The sequence below is a fragment of the Vanacampus margaritifer genome, chromosome 2, assembly GCF_051991255.1.
Source record: "Vanacampus margaritifer isolate UIUO_Vmar chromosome 2, RoL_Vmar_1.0, whole genome shotgun sequence".
NCBI lineage: Eukaryota > Metazoa > Chordata > Actinopteri > Syngnathiformes > Syngnathidae > Vanacampus > Vanacampus margaritifer.
In genome coordinates, this window is record NC_135433.1 from 13,014,655 (window position 1) to 13,040,822 (window position 26,168).

Sequence of the window (26,168 nt, forward strand, 5' to 3'; positions counted from 1 at the left end):
CGAATCGATTCGAAATGCGGCCGGATCGATTTTTAAACTTTTTTTTTATGAGAATATTCAACAAAACATCTTACTTAGGGTTATGATTCACACATTAAGCATGGAAGAATGTTATATTAATGGAACATTAAGCCTTAATATTTTATTTCAGTGCTGTTCAAACATGAAACAGACTACAAACTGTTTGTTAAATGCAGTGGCTGAATTTTCAGATAAATACATTTTCGTACAAATCTTACAGTGCACATGTACAAGTTTACTGGTTGGTATTTTCTAAATTTGAGTTTTAAAAAAATCGCAATAATCAATTTGTAGATTCGTATCGGGATTAATCGGGATCGAATCAAATCGTGACCTATGAATTGAATCGCCAGGTACTAGGCAATTCACACCCCTAATATATATATATATATATATGTGTGTGTGTGTGTGTGTTTGGAATTATGTTTCTATCTGCTTCAGAGGCTGAGATATCAATTATTTAGTAGGCATTGACAATTTTGTTGAATTTCCAGGAAAACTTCAGGTTCTCCGGGGGTTATTCTAAAGTCACCCACAGTATTTAGAGGCATGTTTTGACAGGCACTTTAGACTTCAATGGGTTAATAGCTAAATCTCTGGCAACAAAAGTGAGTAAACCCTTAAGTGAAAGTTTCAGTGAATAATATGGGCTCGCTAGTCTCTACTTACACCCATAGGTGTGGACTCGTGTCATGTGACTTGGACTCAAGTCAGACTCGAGTCATGAATTTGGCGATTCGACTTGACAAAATGTTAAAAGACTTGCAATTTGACTTGGACTTTACCAACAATGACTTGTGACTTCACTCGGACTTGAGCTCTTTGACTAGAAAAAACGTGCTTCTTCCACCAAAACAAAAAGATTAAAGCGTATGTTAACAAGTAAGTTCCTCTCGGTGTGTGTGCGTGTGTGTGTACGTGTGCAAACTGGCCTGACAGTGCCGGTGTCGGTACCAGATGTGATCGGGCTGCCAGATCGTATCGGGGTCGCCTAACGAACATGACACGCTACAGGATTGGCTGGAAATTATTCAATTGACGACAAACATTGGATGAAAATATTAAATATGTCATTTAAATAACAAAATGTACGAGCTGAAATTGTAAAAACGTAAATAAACCTAAGAATATAAAAGCAAGATATATTGAATAAATAAAATAGATTGATTAATATATGTATATATGTATATATGTGTCAAATATGGTCAGTTTAGATTGCTAATGTGGTCCTAATATCATTAAGACCATTTTTGTGATTTGTGAATTGCAAAAAAGAAACCAAACCGAAGTGAACACGTCTGAATCGCGCGTTTCGTTAGCACTGACGTCATAGGCAAACTCGACAACGCTTCAATCTATTTTTTTTTTATTGCTTAAATCTTTAAGTATCCTGCTTTTATATTCTTAGGTTTATTTATGTTTTGACTATTTCAGTCAATACATTTTATTTTATTCATTTTTAAATGACATCTTTAATATTTTCTTTCCAATGTTTTGACGTCAACCGGAAAAAAACCCAAAAAACTTTACTGAACAATTGTAAACGGATAATCTCCAGCCAATCCTGTAGCGTGATGCCATCGGTAGGCGACCCCTATACATCTGGCAGCCCAATCACATCTGGTACCGACACCGTCATTCACTAATTAGTGATGGGATTTATGGCTCTTTGACGGGAGCCGTTCAACCAGGAACCGTTCACTTTAAAGAGCCGTTCAAAAGACTGTCTCTTTTATGCTTTTTAGCATTATTTTGAATTATCAATGTTTTACTAATAAAATCAACACTGAGGTTAGTGATACATTGTAATTCATGTCATAGTTAGTGTATACACTACAGTGTATTTCAAGTGTATAGGCGTTAGTTAAAACATTAACCATGGTCTTCTAAAATATTTTTAAGTTTTAATGAAGTGGGTGGAATTCATGTCATCGTAGGTGGTACATTTGGCATGTTGGAAATTGTGCCAAACATTGCTTCATCGTGACATATGGAATACTCTTAAAAAAAAAAACATTCAACAACGTTTTATTCTCTTAGAACATAAGAAAATATAAATACAATATAACACTTTACATACATTGGCCAGCACGTGTGTACCAGCGCACCAGCGATGTTTTTACTGTCTAGCTGTCACATCTCTCCTGTGGCCACTCACTTCTACTTAGTGGCGAGTTCCTCCTCTTCCTCTCCCCTTGCCCCGTTTTCTCCCGCACTGATCGATGTTGTCCTCTCCTCTTCGCTCAAGCTAGCTCGTGACTTGATGTGTTCTAACTTCTGCAATGGCGCTAAAGCAGGCATGTGCGGTGTACTCCTTTTTTGGGGGAGGGTGCTTGTTTCAGAGCTTAACGACCCACTTAACCACTCAATTGTTTGATTGACGCTATTATGCGAAGATGACGCTCCCTCCAAAAGTGAACGGTCGACGCGCGCTGAAGGGGGGGGGATATTGTTGAACGGCTCTCTTTAAGGGCACGGTTCCCATCGTTTACATTCAAGAGCCGTTCAAAACACTCGTGAACGTCACATCACTATCAGTAATGTTCAGGGAAGCCGCAAAGGCGCGAACACACGCCCCCTACGCTAAAGGCAAACTTCAAAATAAAGCTGACCAAATAATACATTGACACCTATGCAACAGCTTTGTTATATTTTACTTTGAAGTCTGCCTGCCTGACTACTTCCCTTTGACATTTTGGCTTACATTATCAACGTTTTCTTTTGTTGAAATTACTTGTTTTCTACCACCATTATCGGAATGCCACCCCGAAAGTATATTAAATAGTGAATTTAGGACGCGAAGAAACCACAAATGAATTCCGCCTTCATTGCACGATACGGTACAAGTCCCTGGCGTTTGTGGCTAGTAGCTAACAGTTAGCATTAGCATCGAGTGTCTGGCTAGCAACAGTAGTTTGACAGCTGTTGCTTGGCTCGCTTGCTTTTCTTATTGTGGACCTATGCTGCTTTGTAATCCATTCTCCATATTTAAACGAAGGGAATGTGCTTTAAATTGCACTTAGATGTATTTTTCATTATTAAAAATAGATAAATAGAATTTTGCCTTCATTTATAATTATTTTATAAGACACTAGCTTTAAAAACAAAACAAACATTTAAAATGTCCAATATGGCCATTTGGATTTTAGGAACACAACTTCAAGTGCATTACAAGTGCAATATAACGTAACGATACATTCACTTTATCTTATACATGGACAATGTATAAAATAATTATGTATCTTGCCTTATATTGCACTTAAAATTGTGTTCCTAAATCCTAATGGCCATATTAGACATTTTGAGTTAGTATATATATTTTTTAATTTAATGGGCAAAAGTATTTAAAATAAATTAAGATGAAGTTCTATTTATCTGATTTTCATTTTATTTTATTTTTTTAAAAAACAATCCGATCCGTGACTTTTGTGAAACATTGCAGCTCTGGTTGTTTGGGTACAAAAACTACGAGGTGGTCAACAAAAAACGGATTGCAGTATGTCCAAGATTAGATCACTGACGGAGAGGCAACAACTTCAAACTTCGTTCAACAAAGAACGGTAAGTAAGCTAGTGTTAGTTGTTAATCGGCTAATTATTGTTGCTAGCTGCATAGTTAAAGAGATTGTAAACTCACTGGTAACACACTGCAAAGCAAACACGGCAATCTGTTGCACCACTCTGGGTTCACTCCCTGAGTCCCTGACTCCTACTTTGATGCTCACCCCAAATAATATAATCTACAATGTTGTTAAAATGACTCAAAAGGACTTGAAACTCAAAGTGTAGGACTTGTCAGTCTTGACTTGGGACTTGAGGGCAAAGACTTGAGACTTACTTGTGACTTGCAAAACAATGAATTAACTCCTACCTCTGCTTACACCTAAGACATTGTAACACGAACGAGTCACGTGACACTGGATAGGGAAAATGACTGTTATCGGTTAGGACATTTCCACTTAGGGGTGTACTCACTTTTGTTGCCACATATTTAGCTGTTAATGGCTGTATTTTGAATAATTTTGAGGGAACAATACATTTACGATGTTCTAAAATCTGTACACTGGCTTCTTTTAATTGTGCCAAAGTGTCATTTCTTCAGTGTCATCCGATGATGTGAGGGGTGTACTCCCTTTTTTGTGAGATACTGCAAATGCTGACAAAGCCTTTGTTGTAAGCTTTACTTGTGGTAGCGTATGGACAGAGGGACAGACACATGTCTGTGGAGAGTTTGAGGGTTGGTGAGGTTTGGTTGCTCAGACACATCAGAAGACGACTCGTCCCTGCAGATGTCAGCAGCATCGCCTTCTCCTTGCGTCTTGCTGTTCATCTTCTCACTCTCCTTCCTCTGTGTGCAATTCTCTGACCCCGTGTCGAATTCAAGCTAATGGCTTGTGTACTGTAGTCAGTGAGCCGGCAAATTCTCCACTCTGAATGTGTTTGCCTTCCTGTTCCTATCCTTACCTTCCTGCCAATGCAAGCCTTTTTCCATACTATACCCCCAATTTTCGCCCATGCTAACCTCTGCTGGTCTGTCACATTCTTTTACTTTCAACACTCGCTATTCCACTGACTCATGTTATACTCTTTATCTACACGCAGATGAACACACACACACACACACACACACACGTGCTTTCACACACATACACGAGTTGTATTGGCTTTTATTTCCCATGGTGTCTGCGGTGCATTCGGCTTCACTTGCTGCAGCAATGTACTGAAGCAAGGCACCTGCTGTGCTGAGCTGACATGAGGAGAGAGAGTAGGACGCACGCACACACACACACACACACACACACACACACATTTACTGGCAGTCCAAATGGTTAGATATGGCTGAAAAATGTAATCATGTGTCTATAAATGCAGACTTGACTCATGACTAGAAATTGTTCACAAATGCAAGTCAGGATCATTTTCAACTGCCCGCAGAGAATTGTGCACATTACTAAAAACACACACACATGATTGTCACAAACAGTTTGTCGGAAGGAAAGCCTGTATTGTCTTGAAGCACACTTTCTGTTTGTGCTTGTCTTTCTATATTTTGTCTTCTAAGTATATTTGTGCTTTGATGTGAAAAAGTCAACATGCCACCTTTAACGTGTTTTTCCAATACAACCGACAGACTTATATCAGTGGAGCATGAATCATTTAACACCCGACTGCAGCCCATGCATTGACCAAAACCAACATTTGGCATCTGTGACATGGCACATAAGCTGAAATACACATTTTGAATGTATTTATCCAGGAACCGCATCGTACTTTTTAAAAAAAATTTTTAAATTATTATTATTATTATTTTTTAATATTTATATATATATATATATATATATATATATATATATATTTTTTTTTTATATATATATTTTTTTTAATTTTTACCGCATCGTACTGAGAGATCTGGTATAGTTTTGTTGCCAGGCTTAATTAAATGAGTGCGGGGAAATATTGCAGACGTCTTTCCATATGATGCAGTGCTTTTCTAAACCAGCGCAAACTACAATAATATAGATCAAAATAGGCATCATGAGACAGCAAGTTTTCGGGTCCTTGCATGCAATCTGAAATGTAATAGTAATGGTAATAGGTTGACAATGAACGTGTCCAGTGATTTTATTCCCGCTGCTGTATTGTTTCAAAGCTTTCAAAGGCGGCACGTCGTCGGGTGTAGCCTGATCCACACAGCCATGGGGCGACAGCTGCCACCTCCAAAAAATGCCTTGCCACTCTAGCTGCCAACTCGATTTGAACAATGTCACTAGAAAATGCATCAACACGAAGTAAAGCCTAGGTCTGTGCATTTGAATTTCGTAAACAAAGACTTTCCTAGCACAATTCACTCAGCCGCCTCCAGCTGTCTCTTTCTTTGTCTCTGCGCAGCAGCCTTCACTCCTGACATAATGCTCCCTATTTATTGATATTTTCAGAGGTGTATTAATTTTAAAATGTTTATTTTTGTTATTGGTTTGTAATTGTGTTGCACCACAAATACTGAACCTGTAGCTTGACGGATTTCAATGCGTGCGTCCAAAACCTTCTCATCAGGGCCGTTTCTAGCTTCACGAGGGCCCTAGGCAAGTTGGTGTTTGGGGGTCCATAGTTTGCCAAACTACAATGAAGAGATTCCTAACCCTTTAGATAGTCTTCTAAGATACCACAATCTATTACACTTTATGATAGGGCTAGGTATCGAATCAAATTTCCTCAATCAATTCAATTTCGATTCACAAGAGTTCGGTTTGATTCGATTTTTTTCCGATTAGATTCACTTCAATTCATTCGATATTGATTAATTATGGAACATCAATTCTTCTTATCTATCAAGGACATGATAAAAAGTCCACAAACATAAAATTTCAACTAAAATTTTGCGGCTGCAGTAACTGATTAAATGATTTATTTATTAATGAAAGTAACACGTTTTATAATCACTTAAGTGTTACACAAACATTGACATCAGCAAGGATGAGATGAAAATATTTTCATAATTCTAATTCAATGATTGCGAATATAAATTAGAATGATTCTGCATTGTCTTGAAGTGCAATAAGTCAGGTCTTTCATAAATGTAAGAAAATACTTTTAAATGCAGCAAATTTCAGAAAGAAAAAAAAGGCCTTTAATTTTTTTTTAATTAATTTATGGGAAAAACAGATATTAAAATAATCAATTCATGGTTTTATGAATGGATATCAGACTCAAAAATGAAAATCGATTTGATATCGATTATTCGATTTTTTTCAAACCGAGCCCTACTTTAAGAGCAAAACAGACTACAGTTAAAATTAAACATCTTAAGTTGACAGTCCTCTTTATATCAATAAATAAAACAGCTTTTGAGTGTTCAGAAAAATGGCAAAGGTTATCAAGCAAATAGCAATTATGAGTAAATATTCCTATTTTGTATTTACATTAATATTGCAATTATATAGAATATTAAAATTAATCTGTTTTATTTTTAAAATTGTGATGTACAGTGTCTCTTTAAAGCTTGTACCCAATTACAAATTAGTTACTTTTAAGCATTTTCTACAATAATTTACATATTATATTAGTTGAACTAGGGAAGGGAAGGTTAACATCTACAAAGAAATGCTCGAGGCAAGCGAGCTAGCTAGCAAACAAATAAACTTGCTAAAAAAAATAAATTAAAATGGAGTTTCGCCTCCAACTATCCATCACCAGCTAGTGCCAACCTTTCTCCTTTGACTGTTTTTCTTATTCAGTTTTCTTTTTCTTCTGTTTTTCCGCACTGATGAGATAACTAACGAACTAACGGGAAAGGTAACATCACAGTTTATTTTATTTAAATCCTATGTTTATTTTTTTAAGCATAAAGGGGATGTAATAAACAAATATTAGAGACAGATAAAAACAGGACATTTTAATCGTCCTCTCAAGTAAGACTACAGAGCTAGGTAGAGACTATAGAGCTTGAGGGGGCCCCCTGGTGGCTTGGGGGCCCTAGGCAGCCGTCTACTTGGCCTATAGGAAGTAACGGCTATGCTACTCATAATCAATTTCACGGAAAGTTAATAGGTGTTTTTGCTGAAACAAGCGCGGTGACAGGTGAAGAATATTAAATGTACCACCAGTTGCTGTAGGATCTCAAGGATGGAGGTTCATTTGTTATTCTGCTTGCGCTGCTGTGTGTGTGTGCTCCTTTGACCCACGGGCATGTTGCAAAGTGTTGAGATGAGAACATTAAGAACCAAAGAGTCTTTTGTCACCATTAAGTGTGGGTCATTCTATTAAGCGGAGAAAGGAAGTGAAGGGATGGCTGCTACAAGCTTTATCTCAACTGCATGGCCCATTGGTCCAAATTGGGCTCAGCTTTTCATTTTAATAAGTGGGCGTGGCTATAGACCTCAAGTTCAATTCATACAAATGACTGTAAAAGAGTCATTGTCTTTTGTTTCTCACAGATTGAGGTAAAAAAAATGTGTTGATGATGCACTGGTTGAGACCCAAAGACTGCTGGCCTAAATTCTAGTATTTGTTCCATGAAACTGTATTCATGTATGCTTCCTGTATGTGTATGTGGTTGTTCAATTTGTTATCCAAGAAGACTTCAGACAGACTACTGTATGTTTAAAAAAAAAAAAAAGGGTAATATTTACTTGAAAAAAAACTTAGCAAAGTTCTTTTTCACTCAGGAAGTTGATGTAAATTTTACAAGGAGAGTTTTGTGTACATTAGACTAGTTTATTCAAAAAAAAAAAAAAAGAAGCTATATATGCATTGAGGAACAAGCTCATGACCTTCAGTTTGAGCAATAGACATGCTACCACCTGAGCCATGCCACTCTTGCTGTTTGCCACTATGCTGCATTACTGGTGTGTCCAAAATGAAAGCAAAACGAGGATTCCACCCGACTCCAGCAATATACTAACATACAGAAGGCGTGGCATGGCTCAGGTGGTAGAGTGGCTGTCACCCAAGCTAAAGGTCATGGGTTAGTTCCTCAACGCTTATGTAGCTACTTTTTTTTTTTTTGTTAACTCTTTCACTGCCAGACGTTTTCAGAAACGGGTTGTTCCCAGTGCCAGCCGATTTAAGCATTTTGACTGATCTTTCAAGGTCCACAGAAAATGTTGTGTTTGGACTATGGAAAGATTGGACTCTCATCTTTCATCAGAAAAAAAAGTTTGTTTCTACCGTTCTTCCGTTCTTCAGTAATCAACAATAGAAAATGGTTAGTTTCACCGAAATGCTCTGTTTTGAAGCAAAAAGCGGAGAAAAAGAGCTTTTTGTGAAACTATGTTATTTCATGCACTCTAGTGAATTGTACACTTCTTTTTGTCCATGAATAATGCTACAAACACCTAAATAGTGCTTTACTTCTGTAAAACGCTTTCACCAACAATGAAAAAGTGTTTTTTGATTGCAAAATACGTTTATTTCCATTCAACAGTGTAACAATTTGACAAAACAATTTCGCAAACTATTTACAAATGTGTGCAACTGTGGTACTATTTACAATTATGTGGATGTTTCAAATACAGTTTTTCTTTTTGAAACGCTCCCATGCGTGCAAGGAGAGGGAGCAGGATTTGCACAACAGAGTAGTTTCACTGCAGATTGTCCCTTTCGCGTGCAGACGTTACACTTTCTTGACGGCCTTTTTTTCCGGGTAATAAATAGCAAGTAGCAGACTGTACACAGCTCCGATGAATATGCATTGGACTTGGGGCACTCTCCGTCGTCCGATCGAACGTCCGCCTGTGCGTGCTCGGTTGTGCTCCGCGTTTATGACGTCGTCATAGCCGCCGCGTCAGCGGTTCCAATTTCGCCGTCAAGCTCGGATTCACCTTCATCATCATCGATGATGATCATCGTCGTCATCAATGTGCTCTTTTAGCGTTGGTCGATGCCTTTCGTCTTGTAAGTGTAGAGCTGCTTGCAACCGCTCGCTGCTTGCAACCGCTCGCCTCCTCGGCCATCTAGCTCCGCCCGCCTAACGTCTCCTACTGCCGCGTCAATGCTTTTCATGAGTCACCATCATCATCTTCATCATCGATGATGATCATCGTCGTCATCAATGTGCTCTTTTAGCGTTGGTCGAAAAAAAACGGCTCGGGCGTGAGCTCCTCACAACCGGTCGCCATTTTTCCTTTGTCTAACATTCTCATCTCCTGCTCGACGCTCTAGCTCCGCCTCTACTGACGCCCACCCGATCTTGTCAAAAGAGAGTCATCGCTGCCCTCTAGGGGCCAAAAATAGTCATTAGGCTCAAAAAACCTGCTTGAAACTTTCAACACAGCTGCGGAAGGCTTGCCGGCACCCGTTTCAAAAAAAATGGATGACGTCTTTTGACGTCATTGGCAGCCCTCTGTAGGTTTTTACTTGACGTCTTTAAACGTCAGTGGCAGTGAAAGAGTTAATTTGTAAAATGTACTCAAAACTCCCCTTGTAAAAGTTACTTTGAATTTCTGAGTGAAAAAACCTGTACTAGTTTTTTTTCAAGTAAATATTACTCTCCTTTTTTTTTTTTTTACAGTGACCCGCTAAAATATTACCAATGCATTCATTATTTTAGGTTCATGACAAATAAATCAAATTTTTGTTGTTTATATAATTGTTAAAATGTAGGAGATCACTGAGGATGAACAAGGCTTTTATTAGATAGTGACAATATCCAAGTGCTGCTGTTTCGAATAGCTATGCAAAAATACACTCTTACACAGAGAGGACATGACCCTACATAACCTCTAAGGGCAAATCAACTCAAAGTTTGAGACACTGAAGTTAAGTCCAAAAAATGTGTGGAACCTAGATGACTTACGTTTGCATTGGTGACCACAAGCCCATCCTCTTTCTCTTCACCCCCACTCAAACACACACAGACTAATTGATCTACAGCAACTGATCTACACTTCAGTGGGAGGTGAAATGGATCAAATAAGAGAGTTGAGAACAGAGGAAGACTCCTGGACGTGAGCCAGAATTCCTCCACAATAAGATGCTGAATGTTATTTTGATTTGGATTGAGGCTGATCCCGACACACGCAAAAACTGCAGCCTGACAAAAAGCCTCATTGCAAACACAAATCTCCTCGAGCCATGACTCATCCCGTACTCACGACACACACATATGCATAGCTGTTGACTTGGTGCAGCCATCCTTTTTCAATGGATTATATTTAAATGCATACACACACTCGGAGACCAGCTTAAAAAAAAATACAAAAAATGAATGTAGACATCTGCTGTGTTCATAAAAAGTCAATTTTGTTTTGTTTTACTGGATCTGTCATGACACATGACAAGGAAAGGCGAAGATGGGTGATAATACTGGAAAAATCACCTGAAGCTCAAACCTCATGCTTACAGTAGATAATAGATGCAAATCAGTTCATACAGCTTTTAAATTGTAACTAATTAACTTTTCAGTTGATTGTTTCACGCAGCCGTTTAGTCAACATATAGGACCTACCTTCAGACAGAAAACAACCTGATAAGTGGGTAAATGCAAGCCACTGAGACAACTTGTATTCATACAGCGCATACATCACAACACCCTAGTGTATTTTATTTTCACGTATTTTTATTTTTTTTTCTTAGATATATACGTGTTGTTTTATTTTGAGATATTGTGGTTTCTTTACACGGTTGGATTTAGGATCACGTTTAAGGGTTATGAAATGTAATCGTATAAATAAATACAAAGAAACACTGTGATTCACAACGAGGGTGCCATGAGAGGCCATCAGGGGTGCAGCGATAAACTGCAATGTATAGTGAGAGGCCGAACAATGAAATGCTTTTTCATTAGATATCAGACTAGGTTACGATAACCTTCATCAAGTAGATCTGAATATTAAGACTCTGACAATGCAGACTAAGACAATGTATAAAGACAGAGGGCCAAATCTACTGAAGGTTTGCGTGGCTTTTGTGTGGTGCTAACCGTTACAAATGGCGTCTCGTTCACAAAGCACACGCAGTCTTGTTGAGTCAGTGGAATTTGCGCATGAAGCGCTAATTGACAATTTCCGAATTTCCCCAATGCAACGCAATGCAAATGCTTCCATTATACGGTGTAAACAAATGGCGTCTTGTATTGCTTTTGCCTGTGACTAGCATACAAAACAGGCAGATTGTTATAGCATACAAACGACATTTCATCACATTTTGAAATCAAAATAATCCTCCCAAATTAAATTACGATGATCCAAAGTCCAATGCTTTTCAATGGAGAGGGTCATTTCTAGGGGTGGGAATGTTTGACTGTCTCGCGATTCGATTCAATTCCGATTTTTCGGTCTGCGGTTTTTTTTTTGTTCAAAATGATTTGATTGGCAATGATTTCTGCTTTAATTTATAGATTACAAAGAATCGTCATGATCTACTGTAGTCTGACTCGCTGATGCTAATTAGAGCGCTACTCGCGGCACTTTTATCCCTCAAAAGAATGGCTATTCATACAAAACGCTTTAGGAATGTTTAGAGAAGCAAGTTAACATTACTCACCGGCATATGCTCTTCATACGCCGCAAAAAAACAAAACAACTTTTATTTGCATAACTTCTTCTACTCTCTAATGTGGCTACAATTTAAGTGTATCAGAACGCGAACACGGGCAAGACAGTATGAAATAATTTAGATAAAAAACGATTTTGGGACATTTAAAATTGATTTTGAATCTAACTAAATGAGAATCGCGATTCTTATGAGAATCGATTTTTTGGCACACCTCTAGTCATTTCACCGAGTAAGGCCGCCATTTTGATTTGTGACGTAAGCTCGGAATTGTCAATTGCCACATGCAGTTTTATTTATTTATTCACGTATTTATTTTTCTTGAGAGAGCTCAGTATTGTTCATTCTGTGATTTTACCGATTCGACATGCCATCATTATTGCTCTCTCTCTCTTGTTTTATTATTATTTTTTTTTTTGTATGTGCGTGTGAATGTGTGTGTGCATGTGTGTGAGTGTGTACTCATCAGTTCACCTAAAACCTATTAAAAATCCCATACCGTTCACCTAAACCGAATACATCAGAATCCAGCTAGAGTTGCGAGGTTGTCAGGAGACCCGAGGAAGGATCAAAGAAAAGAAAGGAACAAAGAAAAGAAACCATGCCACACGCAGTTTGAATAACGCATATAACGTCGACTGAAAGCTGGTGTAAACTTGACGCACCTCTGTGGAAGTCTCTTCTATACGAGTGTGCATTGCATCTCCCTCCACTCTGTTACAATTCGGTCCTATTCTCATTCCACTTTCAACTGGTTATTTTGCCGCAACCAGTGGAAGCACTTTTTCAGTGAAAAAAGAAATGAAACACACCCAGCTACTAAATTGCTTCATGCGCCATTGCCCTCCATTTTATTATTGTGATGATTAGAATAGCTTTTCTCCCTCAGGGTTAGCTCTTTGGTTACCTGAATGCACAATAGGCGACCAAAAGAAATCTCAACAGAGTGGAATATTTTGTCAAAAAGGAAGATGCTGCGTCTGCTACACTTGGAAAGCACCAAAATCGAAGAAAAATAGGAAGAAAGAGGATTCTCTGATAAGAATTTGCATTGACACAGAATGGCAGACATACAAATTGGTAGTGACAGGAAGGGGAGGGCTATAAGGCTTCTGCCTGTATAAAGAGAGTGATGGTGAGATGAAGCCAATATGTTATGCTAACAGGTGGGTGATCTCATGAATTTTTTATTTTTATTTTTTCCTGGAGAGCTCAGTATTGTTCATTCGATTTGACATGTCATCATTGCTCTCCTTTTTTTTATTATATATATATATATATATATATATATATATATATATTGTATGTGGGTGTGTATGTGCGTGCGTGCGTGCGAGTGTGTGTGTATTCATTAGTTCACCTAAAACCTATTTAAAAAAATCCCATACTAATAATATAATATAATATAATAATAAATTGCCAAATGCAGAAACATCAATGTAAGTTATCACAATGTAGTGGCTCTCGCTAACAGACAGAATTAAGGAACCAGAATTATGTTAAAACATTCTATATACGTAGACCATGTGTCTATAAATTTTGATATTTGTTTTTTATTTGAGGCAGATATTTTTTCCATTAAAATGTGATTTATGAGGAGGTTAGACCATTGGTCGATATTCAGAGTTTGTTTATTTTTCCAGTTAACAAGAATTGTTTTTTTTTGCGATAGTAAGGGCTACAAGTGTAGATTGAAATTGTTTATGTGGTAAGTCAGTTGTTGTTAGGTCACCTAGCAAACACAAGTTTGGAGATAAAGGTATCCTACAGTCCAAGATAGCGGGCTGAATCATGAAATAATTTAAGACAGGGGCTGCCAAAGCACCAACAAATTAAGTCTCTTTCTTTCATTTCGTTACATTCCTTGCCAACATGAGAAGGGACTGACACGGGCAGACATCTGCTCGAGTGCTGGAATCAGTTGCTTGTGAGTCAGTCGCCTGCAGCTTCAATCCCCCTTAAGGAGGACGGGCCATGTTTGGGGTCAACATGACGAAGAACCTCAAACCGGCGTTTAGTCACTTGAGTCACACATGCTTGTGCTGCTGCTAACTATAACGCTTGATGTCATTGAGGATGATTTCGTAGAGTTTTTTTTTAATATAAAAGAATTTGCGTGTCATGTCAACATAGTTTTGGACGGAGATGCTCAGCAAAAATGTTGCATATGATGTATCTTCAGGTGCTTTTTGTATTTTAGTCTGCATTGCATAGAGTTTCAATATAGAAGCTTGTCTTGTGTTGTGGAAGTATTGCATGCACGTGCAGGATGGATTCTTTTTCATCCCCAGATGCAAATTCTCTGGAGGCACTCCATTGAAAAAGCTATGATTTTTTTTTTTTTTAATGAACATTCTATTACATTGAAATGTGCTTGTTCTGTGAATTTTGGTAATGAAATCACTATGTTGAATCTCAGATGGGAACACATGATCAGAAGAAAGCCGGTTGAGCCAGAAAGAGTGCAATTATTCTGAGCTTTCCACGATGATGGATGAATTATGAACTTTTGTTCATAGGCAAACTCTATTTTATGTGACTGGAAAATGTTCTCTACCAGGGTGATGCTACGTTTTTCAGAATTTGCATAAAGAAGGCTTGTCTCATGTGCCTGACTTCAGGATGAACACATTTTCTTTATATATTTTTGTTTGTTTGTTTTTCCATTTACTGTATGTGATGTTGAGGAGTCCACGTGTATGAAGAATTCTTAATCTCGACTCTTTTGTCTGAAATTACCATTCAGGGAGTTCTATTTGGACTGGCCACCTGGCATACAGGGCCGATGCCCATTGGGCCAGTATGTTTTGGGGCTATTTAATTATTATTTTTTCCTCCAATTTACCCCAAGAGGCCTGCTGAGAATTTAGAGGGAGCAGCTCATTAATCCATTTACAATATAGACAGCAAACTGAACCAATCAACATCAGTGAGCCATGCAGGCCAGCAGGTCTAAGTCAAAATGCCAGGGCCTTTTTTTTTTTTTGGTGGTGCCAGTCCAGTTCTGCTTTCCTGTAAGGGATTTCAGTTTCATGTGGGAAGAGTTTTTTCGACCTTGGCATGGATGAAACTCAGTTTATTGAATGGGGGAATTATGTACAATAAGTGTGGGTATAACATGAGTCATCACTGTTGATACATGGAATACGATACAATACAAGGACGGTTCGATTTGATTCGGTGCGACGATTATTTGATTACATGACAGTCTAGTCTATTGTCAAATTTTTTTATTTTTTTTTGATACTCCATTATATATCCTCTTGAATATCTTGTTTAATTTAAAATGATCGAAATCTCATAATTTGCACATTTGCAAACATTCGCTTTTATTTTGGAAAACAGTGAGCAACATTTTTGCATAGGCCTATGTAATCTTCCCACATGTTACAGACCAAAATAGTAACTACCAGTCTTTTAAAATGTTGTTTTAACATGCATCAGCCTAATAAAATATTACACTCATAAGTAGGGATGGGCGAGTACCAATTCCAGGTATCGGTGCCAATACCAGCCTTATTTTTAGGTTCTTTAATATTCAGGAAATGCTGTTTATTGAACATTTATTTGAGTATGATTTTCATTCAATATTTTTCAATACATTCAAATGTAATCATCACTTAAGTACACTTTTATTTTCCTACATTCAAGCACAGCGTTAATATTTGAATTGTACATAATGTTGCAGTGGCCTACAATAATAAATACTAGTTTATTTTAGGAATGAATACTCTACCTCATTTTTAAGAATACTTAGCTCCACTATTATGTTTATTGTATTATGATGGTGGTCCAGTGACATTTTTATGTATTTATTTATTTTGTCAACGGGCTCGGTACAAGATGTATTCTCCGGAGTTTGTGAACTTACAAATACCGCCAGAATTCATCTTACAGAGCAAAGTTTGGTAGTTACCCCTCTATTTTCCCCATGCAATTTTATTATAATACATGAAATAACCCATGATTACTTCATTATCAATGACAATTATGCTACGTAAATCAGTGCTGAGTTTATATGGGGAAATATGTGACACAATCAAATGAAACGGGTTCCAAAACAGTCCACGACCACATACCTGTGATGGTCTACCTTCGTGCTCCCCCCCCCCCCCCCCCCCGCGATCCTGGCTGAATTGCCGCTCGTGAAAGCGTCTGACTCTGATTAATCTTCTTTTACACACTTAAATTAACAAAAAGAGTTGGTGTATTCTTTGTCGTGTCAAAGCCAGGTGACATAGCCAAACAATGGTTCGCGTCTTGGATTGGCTAAATAGTTCTTCTGCTCTGTCATCCTTATTTTTCCCCCCCCTCAACTTTTGAGCGGGCCCAGGGGGTAATTCAAAGTTGTTTTATGCGACTCGGGGGCAATATAGTTGCATTTTGGCGCAGAAACCGACACAAATTCAGGTTTTCATCCTACCTCAGGTTGCGACAGAACGGCTTGTTGTTGCTGTTTTAGTTGTTTTATAAGACAGTTTTCAGCAGTTTTGACCGGGCCATTGGCTGGTTCAAGCTATTTTTAGACTATTTATATATATTAGATGATTCATTAATCTGTGTGCCGGTGCACTCTCATCGTTCAAATCAAAACTGAATTTCCCGTTCCAATTATTTTTTGTTACACCACTAGTAGAGAGTATGATGGGTCAACTTGGACACTGTGATACTCAACGTACTTACAGTTTGTAAGGTGAAAAGTATTCATATAACATGAGAATTGAAATAGTCACTTGTCAGGTAACTTACTGTACCTGAAAACAAATCAAAGCCATTATTGAAACATGATCAGCTAAAGCAGAAATCTTAAACTACATTGGCCGTGTTTTCGATTCGATTAAATCAGTGTAGACACGACAGCTTTCGAAGTGTATTTATCTTTCAAGCGCGCAATAGGTGTTGTGTGCCTTGGGAACGAGTTGCCTCGCCTCCATCAAGCTGGATTTTGTGACTCATTCAGTCCCATAGTGAAGGAAATAATGAGAAATGCTTCCCATCTTCATCTCTGTATTCAAGTGCACACGGTTGTATGCTGCTGCTCAGTTACAAGGGTGTTTTTCTTTTTGCCAATCCAATCCAGCCAAACTTTTTCAAAACTTTCTATGCCAAACACAAGATATGTTAGAGAATAAGGATTTCTTCTATGTCCAGTATTGCTTTTGTTTGTTTTTGTACTGCTTCTGTGAATTTAAGTTTCTATGACCGCGTACCAATCCTGTTGTATTTCCTTTCGGGATAATTAAAACAAAAGTGTTTGTAGTGTTTGTAGTAAAATAAAATAAAAAATAAATAAAAAAAAAACATTTATTAAATTTTTTTAATTTATTTGTTTTTTTAAAAAAAAGGAGAGCAATGATGATGTCAAATCGAATGAACAATACTGAGCTCTCCTGAAAAAAAAAAAAAAAGTGTTTGTAGTCACAGGCAGCACGGTGGCTGACTGGTTAGCACATCCGCCTCCCAGTGCAGAGGATGTGAGATCGAGTCCGGGCTTCGGCCTACCTGGGTGGAGTTTGCATGTTCTCCCCGTGCTTGCGTGGGTTTTCACCGGGTACTCCGGTTTCCTCCCACATTCCAAAGACATGCATGTCAGGTTAATTGAACACTCCAAATTGTCCATAGGTGTGATTGTGAGTGTGGTTGTTCGTCTCTGTGTGCCCTGCAATTGGCTGGCAACCAGTTCAGGGTGTACCCCGCCTACTGCCTGAAGCCAGCTGGGATAGGCTCCAGCACCCCCGCGACCCTTGTGAGGAAAAGTGGCCAAGAAAATGGATGGATGGATGTTTGTAGTCACATTGATGTTTTAATTAGTTTTCATTTGTATATTGTATTGTACCACTGCGTAAAAACTTTTGCTTCCTTAACCCCGGTCCTGTTAATACATGGTTCGAGAGGATTAGCATCATGGTGATCTTGCTCAACTGTGTGACGCTCGGAATGTACCAACCCTGCGAGAACATCGACTGCACCTCGGACCGCTGCCAGATCCTCCAGGTAAGGTGGCCATCTTATTCACATAATATATATATATATATATATTATTATTATTATTATTTATTTATTTATTTTTTGCTTAGATAAGCACCAGCAGGGGAAAGCTTTGTGATCCTCGTGAAAATGACCAATCTGGTCAACCATTTCACAGCAGCTGAGCTGAATTTCTGCTGAATAAATGCTGCATTTTTTGTAAGGGCTTTATAGTCAAAAATGACTTAGCTCCTATACTTATGTACCAAATTGTTATTTATTTTTTATTATTATTCTGGGATTCTAATTTGTTTTCACAAAATTACATAATGGCTACGAGGCTCCCTTACAAGTGCAAACATGAATGCAATTGCCCCTTGACTTTAAATGTTTTCACATAGTATCATACATCTTCCTGCTTTAATCCGCTGTGTATTCCAACATCCTACACAATAGCTCCTTTCCCTTTCTCTGGCTTTTGTTTCTCTAACAAGTCTATTGTTTCCTCAAGCAGTCAGGGTGCTTCTTTTTGTGGCTAATAGCAACGACAGAGATTTTGCTGACAATGCTTGCGTAGTTAAGGATGAGTGTGGCCCTCGCAAGCTACTGGGAAACGGTCTTGACTTTGGTCTTTGTAAAAATGTAAAGGATGATACTGTTTTGGTCAACGTGTTCAGAAAAATAAATCATTATTTGGAAATAAATATATATATATATTTAGGGGTGTTAGAAAAAATCAATTTGGCAATATATCGCGATATTACAACGCGTAATTCGCAAATCGATTCAATATGCGATTTTTAGACAATTTTTTCATGGGAATATTCAACAAAACGTTTTACTTAGGGTTAGGATTCACACATTAAGCATGGAAGAATGTTATATTAATGGAACATTAAGCCTAAATATTTGATTTCAGTGCTGTTCAAACATGAAACAGACTGCAACCTGTTTGTTAAATGCAGTGGCTGAATTTTCAGATAAATAAATACATTTTCATACAAATCTTACAGTGTACGTGTACAAGTTTACTGATTAGTATTTTCTAAATTTGAGTTTAAAAAAATCGCAATAATCAATTTATAGATTCGTATCGGGATTAATCGGTATCGAATCGAATCGTGACCTATGAATCGTGATACGAATTGACTCGGCAGGTACTAGGCAATTCACTCCCCTAATATATATATATATATATATATATATATATAACAGTGTAGATTTTACTTGCATTCTTGTACTTTAGTACAGATGCATACTAACAAAGTGTATTATTGATACATGTGACATCCATTAAACTTTTAATGACAATGCTGTGCAAAAAAAAAAAAGTATTGAGAGGTGGTGCATGAGACAATGAAAAAACAATTCCATTTTGATGAGTCTAAGTTGGTCTAACTATGGTTGTTGGCGGATGTTCATCGTTCTTCATACACCAGGAAGCACCCTGTAAAATAAAAACAAATATGACCCTCAATGAATTATTTTCACTTTTATTAACGGTTCAGCGTTGGTGGAGATCTGCGCTGTACTTATATATATATATATATATATATATATATATATATATATATATATATATATACTGTATATATATATACTGTATATATATATATCCCATCTGTGGTGATCTTAATGACATTGCTGAAACTACAAATCTAATGGTAGTGACACTTGTGAGCAATTAAATATTGAAAACAAATATGAATTGCTCATTAACCAACATACATATATATGACACTTATCAAAAAGTTAATGTTATCAAATAATGGCTGTTGTACTCTCAGAGGCAACATACTAATTTATTTTTCCATTCAAGTTCACAATTTTAATTTAGATGACTAGTTTCTTGAGTTGAGGAGGAAGGTTTTATTTACAGTAAATATTCTCCTTAAGGAACAGAAGGTCCTCTTTTGCATTCTCTGTCCTGTTTACACAAATGCATATTGTCACTTCATACACAGTACTCACACACTTTTATTCAAAAATGACTTGAAATGCCTGAATTTGTTGGTACAATAACTCAATCTTTTTCTGGTTCAATTTGTATTTGAGTGTGAAATGACTCTTTTGATTTATCTCAACTGCCACTCATTTGCACTTGCCACCATCAGATACGTATGCAATATATCTTAGTGTTTCAACATCAAAATCCAAGTGACCTACTTAGCGCATCCTCTCCTTCTTTTCTCAAATAGCAGCATATGAGCTAGCTTCCATAGCAGCTCCCGTTTCACATGCTGAAAGGGCCCTTGACACGCAACACCCTCGCTCTCTTTACAAATCATGTTGATGATTAAACCTGGATAGGCTGACTGAAAAAGAAGCTGGCGGTGGTGACAAATAGCTACAATGAATTCATTCCCTCCTTTCACTCGGAGCCGAGCGCAACACGGGGCGCAGCCAATGTCGAATTACACGTGAGGCTGGCAGGCTGCATTATTTATCAAAACATCATTTCAACACTTTATGAGACTCATCTTCTTTTCTATCTGTGAGAAATCTGGAAGCTGTGCTGATGCGTGACTTGTTGGCATCATTTTGCATGACTCACTCAATTTTGTCCCATTATAGTGCGCACTTCAGTTGGACACCTGTACAAAATAGCCACTCCAGAAAAAGTTCATGATACATCGTGAACAATCCGATAAGGTCCAACAATAGCTGTATTACAAATGTGCCGTTTCTTGTATTTTGTTTTTTTCAAGTAGGCATTGTAAACAAGGTGAGCAAAATATCAAATCAGCATGATGCAGTGTAGTTCGTCACCAATGCCTGTTTGACCAAGTCAGTGATGACAGCACCCTAATTGTCCTAATGACTATTGCAAACTATAACCATTTAATTGCTTTGGATTTATAGCTAATTTGATTACATCGAAAAGATACTTGACGTCCTCAAACATTGTGAAAGCCAACCTGTGTCTTTTGTGCCTTCTATGATTTCCGGTTCTAAAAGCGTCAGCAAAGTTTTACAGGTGTCTGTTCCTCATATGTTGAGGAGGAAGGACACCTTGTTGAGTATTTGACTGCCGGCTAGTATAAACTCAATCAGCCTCCAGGCTTGTTTCGCAGCTTTAAGACCATCTGGCCGTTTTGCTGCTGCCACCAAACCAGACAACAACAACAGCAACCGTGTGATGAAACTTGAAATCGTATTTGGTTCAAAAGTGAGTCGACGACTCTGAATTGGGCCTGAAGCAAGTTGAATTTGTGCAGTGTATGCCTGATTTTAGAGAGCTGTAGTAAGATCAATACTAATACGAATGAAATTAACACTTGAAGGACACATTAATCTGGAGGACCAAAACTGGCAAAATTAAAAAATAATCACTAAAAGTGAAAATAAAAATGGATATGAAAATATAATAAAAAAAATAAATACAAAAAATAAATATAAATGGAAATAAAAACAACAAAAAAATATATATCCCTAAATAAATAAATAAAAGTAAAAATAAATACAAAAACGAGATTAAAAAAATTAAAATAGATGTAAAAGTAAATGTCGAAATAAATACAAAAATAAATGTATAAATAGAATTGAATATCAATCAATAAATAAAAACGCTCTGCTCTCACATTTATTGATTTCATGCTGCAGACAATTCACAATTCAAAAGATGCGGGGTTTTCAGGCTGCACATGTGAAGAGATATTCAATGAGGGAAGCCCAAGATCAAATAATGAATGACAATAAGATGAGGAAAATATAGACAAGAAAATCTCATCTTAGACTCAGACTTAGACAAAAGAGCAAACTGTGCTGCAGCAACCAAAATAAATACACTACGTACAATTCCTCATCCATTTACTCTCTCTGGCGGGTTCAGGCTGCAAACAGCAATCTTGAAATTGTTTGTGAGTACTGAGAGAGGAAAATTCTCTCCACGTGAAGCAAATAACTGCTGGATGCGTCCACCTTCCTCTCATCTGTGTCCTGCGTCCCGCTGTGGGCTACTGTTGATGCTTTTGTTTGTCATTTATCTTCCGCCTGAAACCTTCCAAGGGTAATAATCGTAAAGTATTTGTGGAAAATTGTTTTCCCATTGCAGCATGTGTATTGGCCTGGGCCATTTGTTGATCCCACAAACTCAATTTTGGGGGCATCCGTGCAGCTTAAAGCTACGTTCACACAGTCTGTCCCACAGATTCCCTCTTTTTGCTGGCTAAATGATAGAAGCAGCCCACCATTGAGAAAGAACAGCTGAGTGCTAATGTCACCGGCGATGTGCTTACTCAAGCAAACTTTACAGCCAGCATAGGAATTTAACCTTGTGAGGCAGTTACATTCGCCACAATACTGCTCTGTAATCCCAGCGATTAATTTTTACCAAGCATCAAGATGATACTTTGGTGATTTGCCCAATCGGTGTACTTTGAAGAGAAAACAAAGTCGAGTTCACTTTTGTTCTCAGTGCACCAGTGCTTTTTGACTACTAGTTTGCGCAAGAGACATCGGCTTCTTTATTGAGTTCTTAAACCTTTGAGTAACGAGTTTGAGTTTGGTCGAAGCTTCTGTTTCGTTTGGAAGTACTATGTTCGCACTTTTATAAAACCATGGTCTTGTAACTGATGTTTTGAGCTGGCCTCTGAAAGAAAAGCACAGGTTCATCCGAACAGACCACACCATCGTCGATCCAGCAAATCTCTCGCAGTAAACAAATCCTTTGATTGGTATATTATGGTCATGTGATCGCAACAAGACTTAACGTACAGAATATAGGTACGTACACAATGAGTGACAGCAGCACGTGTGGAAAACAAAAACGATACACATACATTTAACAACAATTGAGTGTCAACTTGAGAATTTGACTTCAGGACCTGTAACAAGAGCTGCCATTTGATTATGCCTGCTATAGACAGTATGTCGTCAATTACAAATCAGCTCCTCCATCAGATCACAATGTTACTCACCCAAAGGCTTTGTAGGTGAGCGAGAATATTGTATTTTGGTCAAGGTTTAAAAGTCAGAAAACATCATTTTCAGGGATATACTGCTACAAATCAAAACCAGATAACAAAATATTTATCAAAGACTGGGTTTGTGTGAGGATGCCACACAGCCTGGGAACTGAATAAAGAAACTCCTGTCAACATCAAAAAGCCAAATACTTGGCATATCCTGCAGCCTGCTGGCTATGACTGCTTCCACTACTCAAAAAGAGATTCCCTTGAATGACTTACAGTATTAGTAAAGGCTGCAAACAGTCATACAGCCTCTAAAGCCCCAGAATTTCCCCCCTCCAAAAATACAAAAGAAGGCTTAGTTTGTGATGTACAGTACAATGACAACTGGAAATTAAATCTCACACAATATTCCTTACTGCCTCCTTACTTGGATCTTTTTCCTTTTATGTATTCTTGTCATGGTCATTGTCATGGTTCATGTATTAAAGTTTGGATTTTGTACATCAAACCCTAGTGTGACATAGTATGCAAGATTAACCTTTTAAACTGTGCAGTTTTTGCACAACAGCCACAAGTACGTTCAAAATATAGTACAAACGCTCCCCAACTTACAAACGAGTTACGTTCCGAGCGATCGTTCGTAAGGTGAATTTGTTCGTGAGTTGCTTCAGTGCTATATTTTGTATTATAATTTATGTTTAAAGAGAATACGTACAGTACTGTACTACGTATGTTAGAGAGAGAGAGCGAGAGACACACACAGTATGTACATGTACGTAATAAGATAAATAAAATGAAGTTTAACTTACTTTTGGAAGATGTACTCGATGCTTAAGGAGATGATGGAGGAGGAGGAAGAGGAGGATTTTATATCATGAGAGGTTCTTCGTCGTCGCTGGAATGGGCTTCAAAAGTTACTTCCTCCTCCGTAACTTCAATGTAGGAAGAAGTTGAGGGTCGAGGAGAAGAAGATGAGGGTTGATGAGTATCTTCCTTGGAGGATTTACTAGAAACTGGCCGAAAGAAGCGATCTAACTACGATTGCACAGTTTTCTTCTTTTTTCATCATAAATGATGCGGTAGCACTGTATGGCATCATTCAATTGATTTGCAACCTTTGTGCAACGTTCAATATTTGGGTCTTGCTGCTCGAAGAGTGCGATGGCTTTATTTATGAGCGAAAACACTCGGAAAAAGGCGCGCAATACAAAATCTAACTTACAGCATCTCTTTCCGGACATTTTCCGACACACGCGCAGACATGTTCGTATGTACCGTTGTTCGTAACTCGAATGTTCGTAAGTAGGGGAGCGTCTGTCCATGTATTTTGAGCCCATTTAAACAACATATTGTCATTGCGTGCTCTTACAGTGAGAAGTTTGCAATCAGCAGTATTTAAAAGGATGTAGAATGAAAATAACTAAAGTGTGAACTAGTCTTAAAAAGATGTAAAATTGCCTGTTCAAGTTGGAAAACTGCTCATGGATTGTTCTGAGACCTTTGAATTGAAAAAAGGTCAGAACTGAATCCAACACATTTTCCCCCTGACCTAGAAAATGTGTTAAAAGGCCTTCTGGGTAAATTACATGTCCTGCAGAACAAAGGCAACCTGTGCATCTCTTGTAAAACAACTGTCGATTCTGGAAAGGTCTTCACCTTTTTCAAAATGTCTTCTATTTATTTGCTTCTAACAAAAGAGAATACTGCCCTAAATTGTTGCATACTCACTGAATCACTCACCAAGACTATTGTCATCGACATTTCTCACAGGCCTTCGATGCCTTCATCTACATCTTTTTTGCACTGGAGATGGTGGTGAAGATGGTGGCTCTTGGAATCTTTGGTCGTCACTGTTACCTGGGAGATACTTGGAACAGGCTGGACTTCTTCATTGTCATGACTGGGTAAGCTAGACCATGCATGGTTCACCTCACACTAAAAGCAAAATACACTTTTAAGGAAACAAGGCTACATGGCAGCCATTTAGAAATAGCTTGTTAATGTGGAGTTATGCCCTTTCCAGTGAAAAACAAATATGCTTATGAGTGTGTATGATGTATCTCCTTTGAGAACAGCTATAAATATGTCAAAGTTGCATAAGTTAGCATATGTTAGTGTGATGGATTAGTCACAGTCAAACAGCAGATAAGGTAGAGTGTGGTAAGGTGAAGGGACATTTGTCTTCATTTGAATTGAAACAATTTATTTTCAGTGGATTCCCAATTGCCCGTGGTGTTTTTGTGAGTGTCTATGGGGGCACAAAATTACTCAGCAAATGACTAAATTGCTCAATTAGTCTGTCAGGTTATACCTGGCTTTGTTTAATCTGCATGTGTGCCTTCCTCGGGGAGAGTTTGTGCTTTTGTACAACTGCCTCTGCCTTCATTTCACTTCCACACATCCTCTAGATTAGCGTCCGAGCTAATTACTGAGGGCAGTACCAACGGTGCCAGGCCAAATCTCGGTTGGCAGTCTGCTATTAGCTCTTTTTCTCAGTGTTACCACCTCACTCACACTCCTGCCATAAGATTTTCTTTTCCACCCTTTAATACGCTATAAATGTGTTTTAAACCCCAAGATATAGCATAGCCGAGGCTAGCCCAGTTCATACCCTGCGGTATGAGACTTACTTAAGAAAAAAAAAAGAAGGTATTTCCATTTTAATTTATATATTCTCCGGTAGATTCAGACTCTCTTATTCCCAATGTGTATTTCTGTGCAGGTCTACTAAATTACTGAGGCAATAGGGATTTAACTCAAGGTACAGTCTCCAAATGATATATTGGTCAGATACCGTTCTTTATTTTTAACCTCATTTGGATGGTTTTATTTTATACGCTGCACGATTTAGCCTGTCAGTATGCAGGAAAAGTGAACTGAAGCAAGTCTTTATGGGCATCCACCAGGCTTGTTCTTCCGACTGTACTGCACAAGTAAAACCATGTATGTAAGCAGTCTGTCACAGATTTTTTGCTGCATCTAGAAATATTTATATCTATACTGTATTTACTGTATTACTGTCAAATGTGAGCATATTTAATGACAATGATGCAGGAAAAGTGCTTTGTTCACAAGGAAAACTCAACTATAATGGCAACTTTGAAGCAAGCACATTGCTAATTTGACAGTTAGGTCCCTGCGGGCTTTGACATTTTGCGTCTTAAGGCTTCTTCTTCGCTGTCAAAGCTCCATCTTCTCCTTGGGTCTTTCCCACCGTCGGATTCTCCATAGACTTTTTCATACTGTTATGAACATACACAACCAATATTAAATGAAA

At 37.9% G+C, this 26,168-nt stretch overlaps 1 protein-coding gene across 5 annotated transcripts in view; it reads left to right on the forward strand.

Annotated features, from left to right (window-relative positions):
- The window catches only part of cacna1ia (calcium voltage-gated channel subunit alpha1 Ia), a 196,179-nt gene that overhangs the window by 86,382 nt on the left and 83,629 nt on the right, over positions 1 to 26,168 (forward strand). For 4 of the 5 annotated variants that reach the window (XM_077555589.1, XM_077555590.1, XM_077555591.1 and 1 more), the window contains 2 exons: positions 17,893 to 18,005; positions 24,662 to 24,795. In XM_077555589.1, coding sequence (XP_077411715.1) covers positions 17,893 to 18,005; positions 24,662 to 24,795 — 247 coding nt within the window. Of the gene's footprint in view, positions 1 to 2,702; positions 2,862 to 3,463; positions 3,582 to 17,892; positions 18,006 to 24,661; positions 24,796 to 26,168 lie in introns of those variants that run through there. The other variant, XM_077555594.1, reaches the window with a different exon arrangement.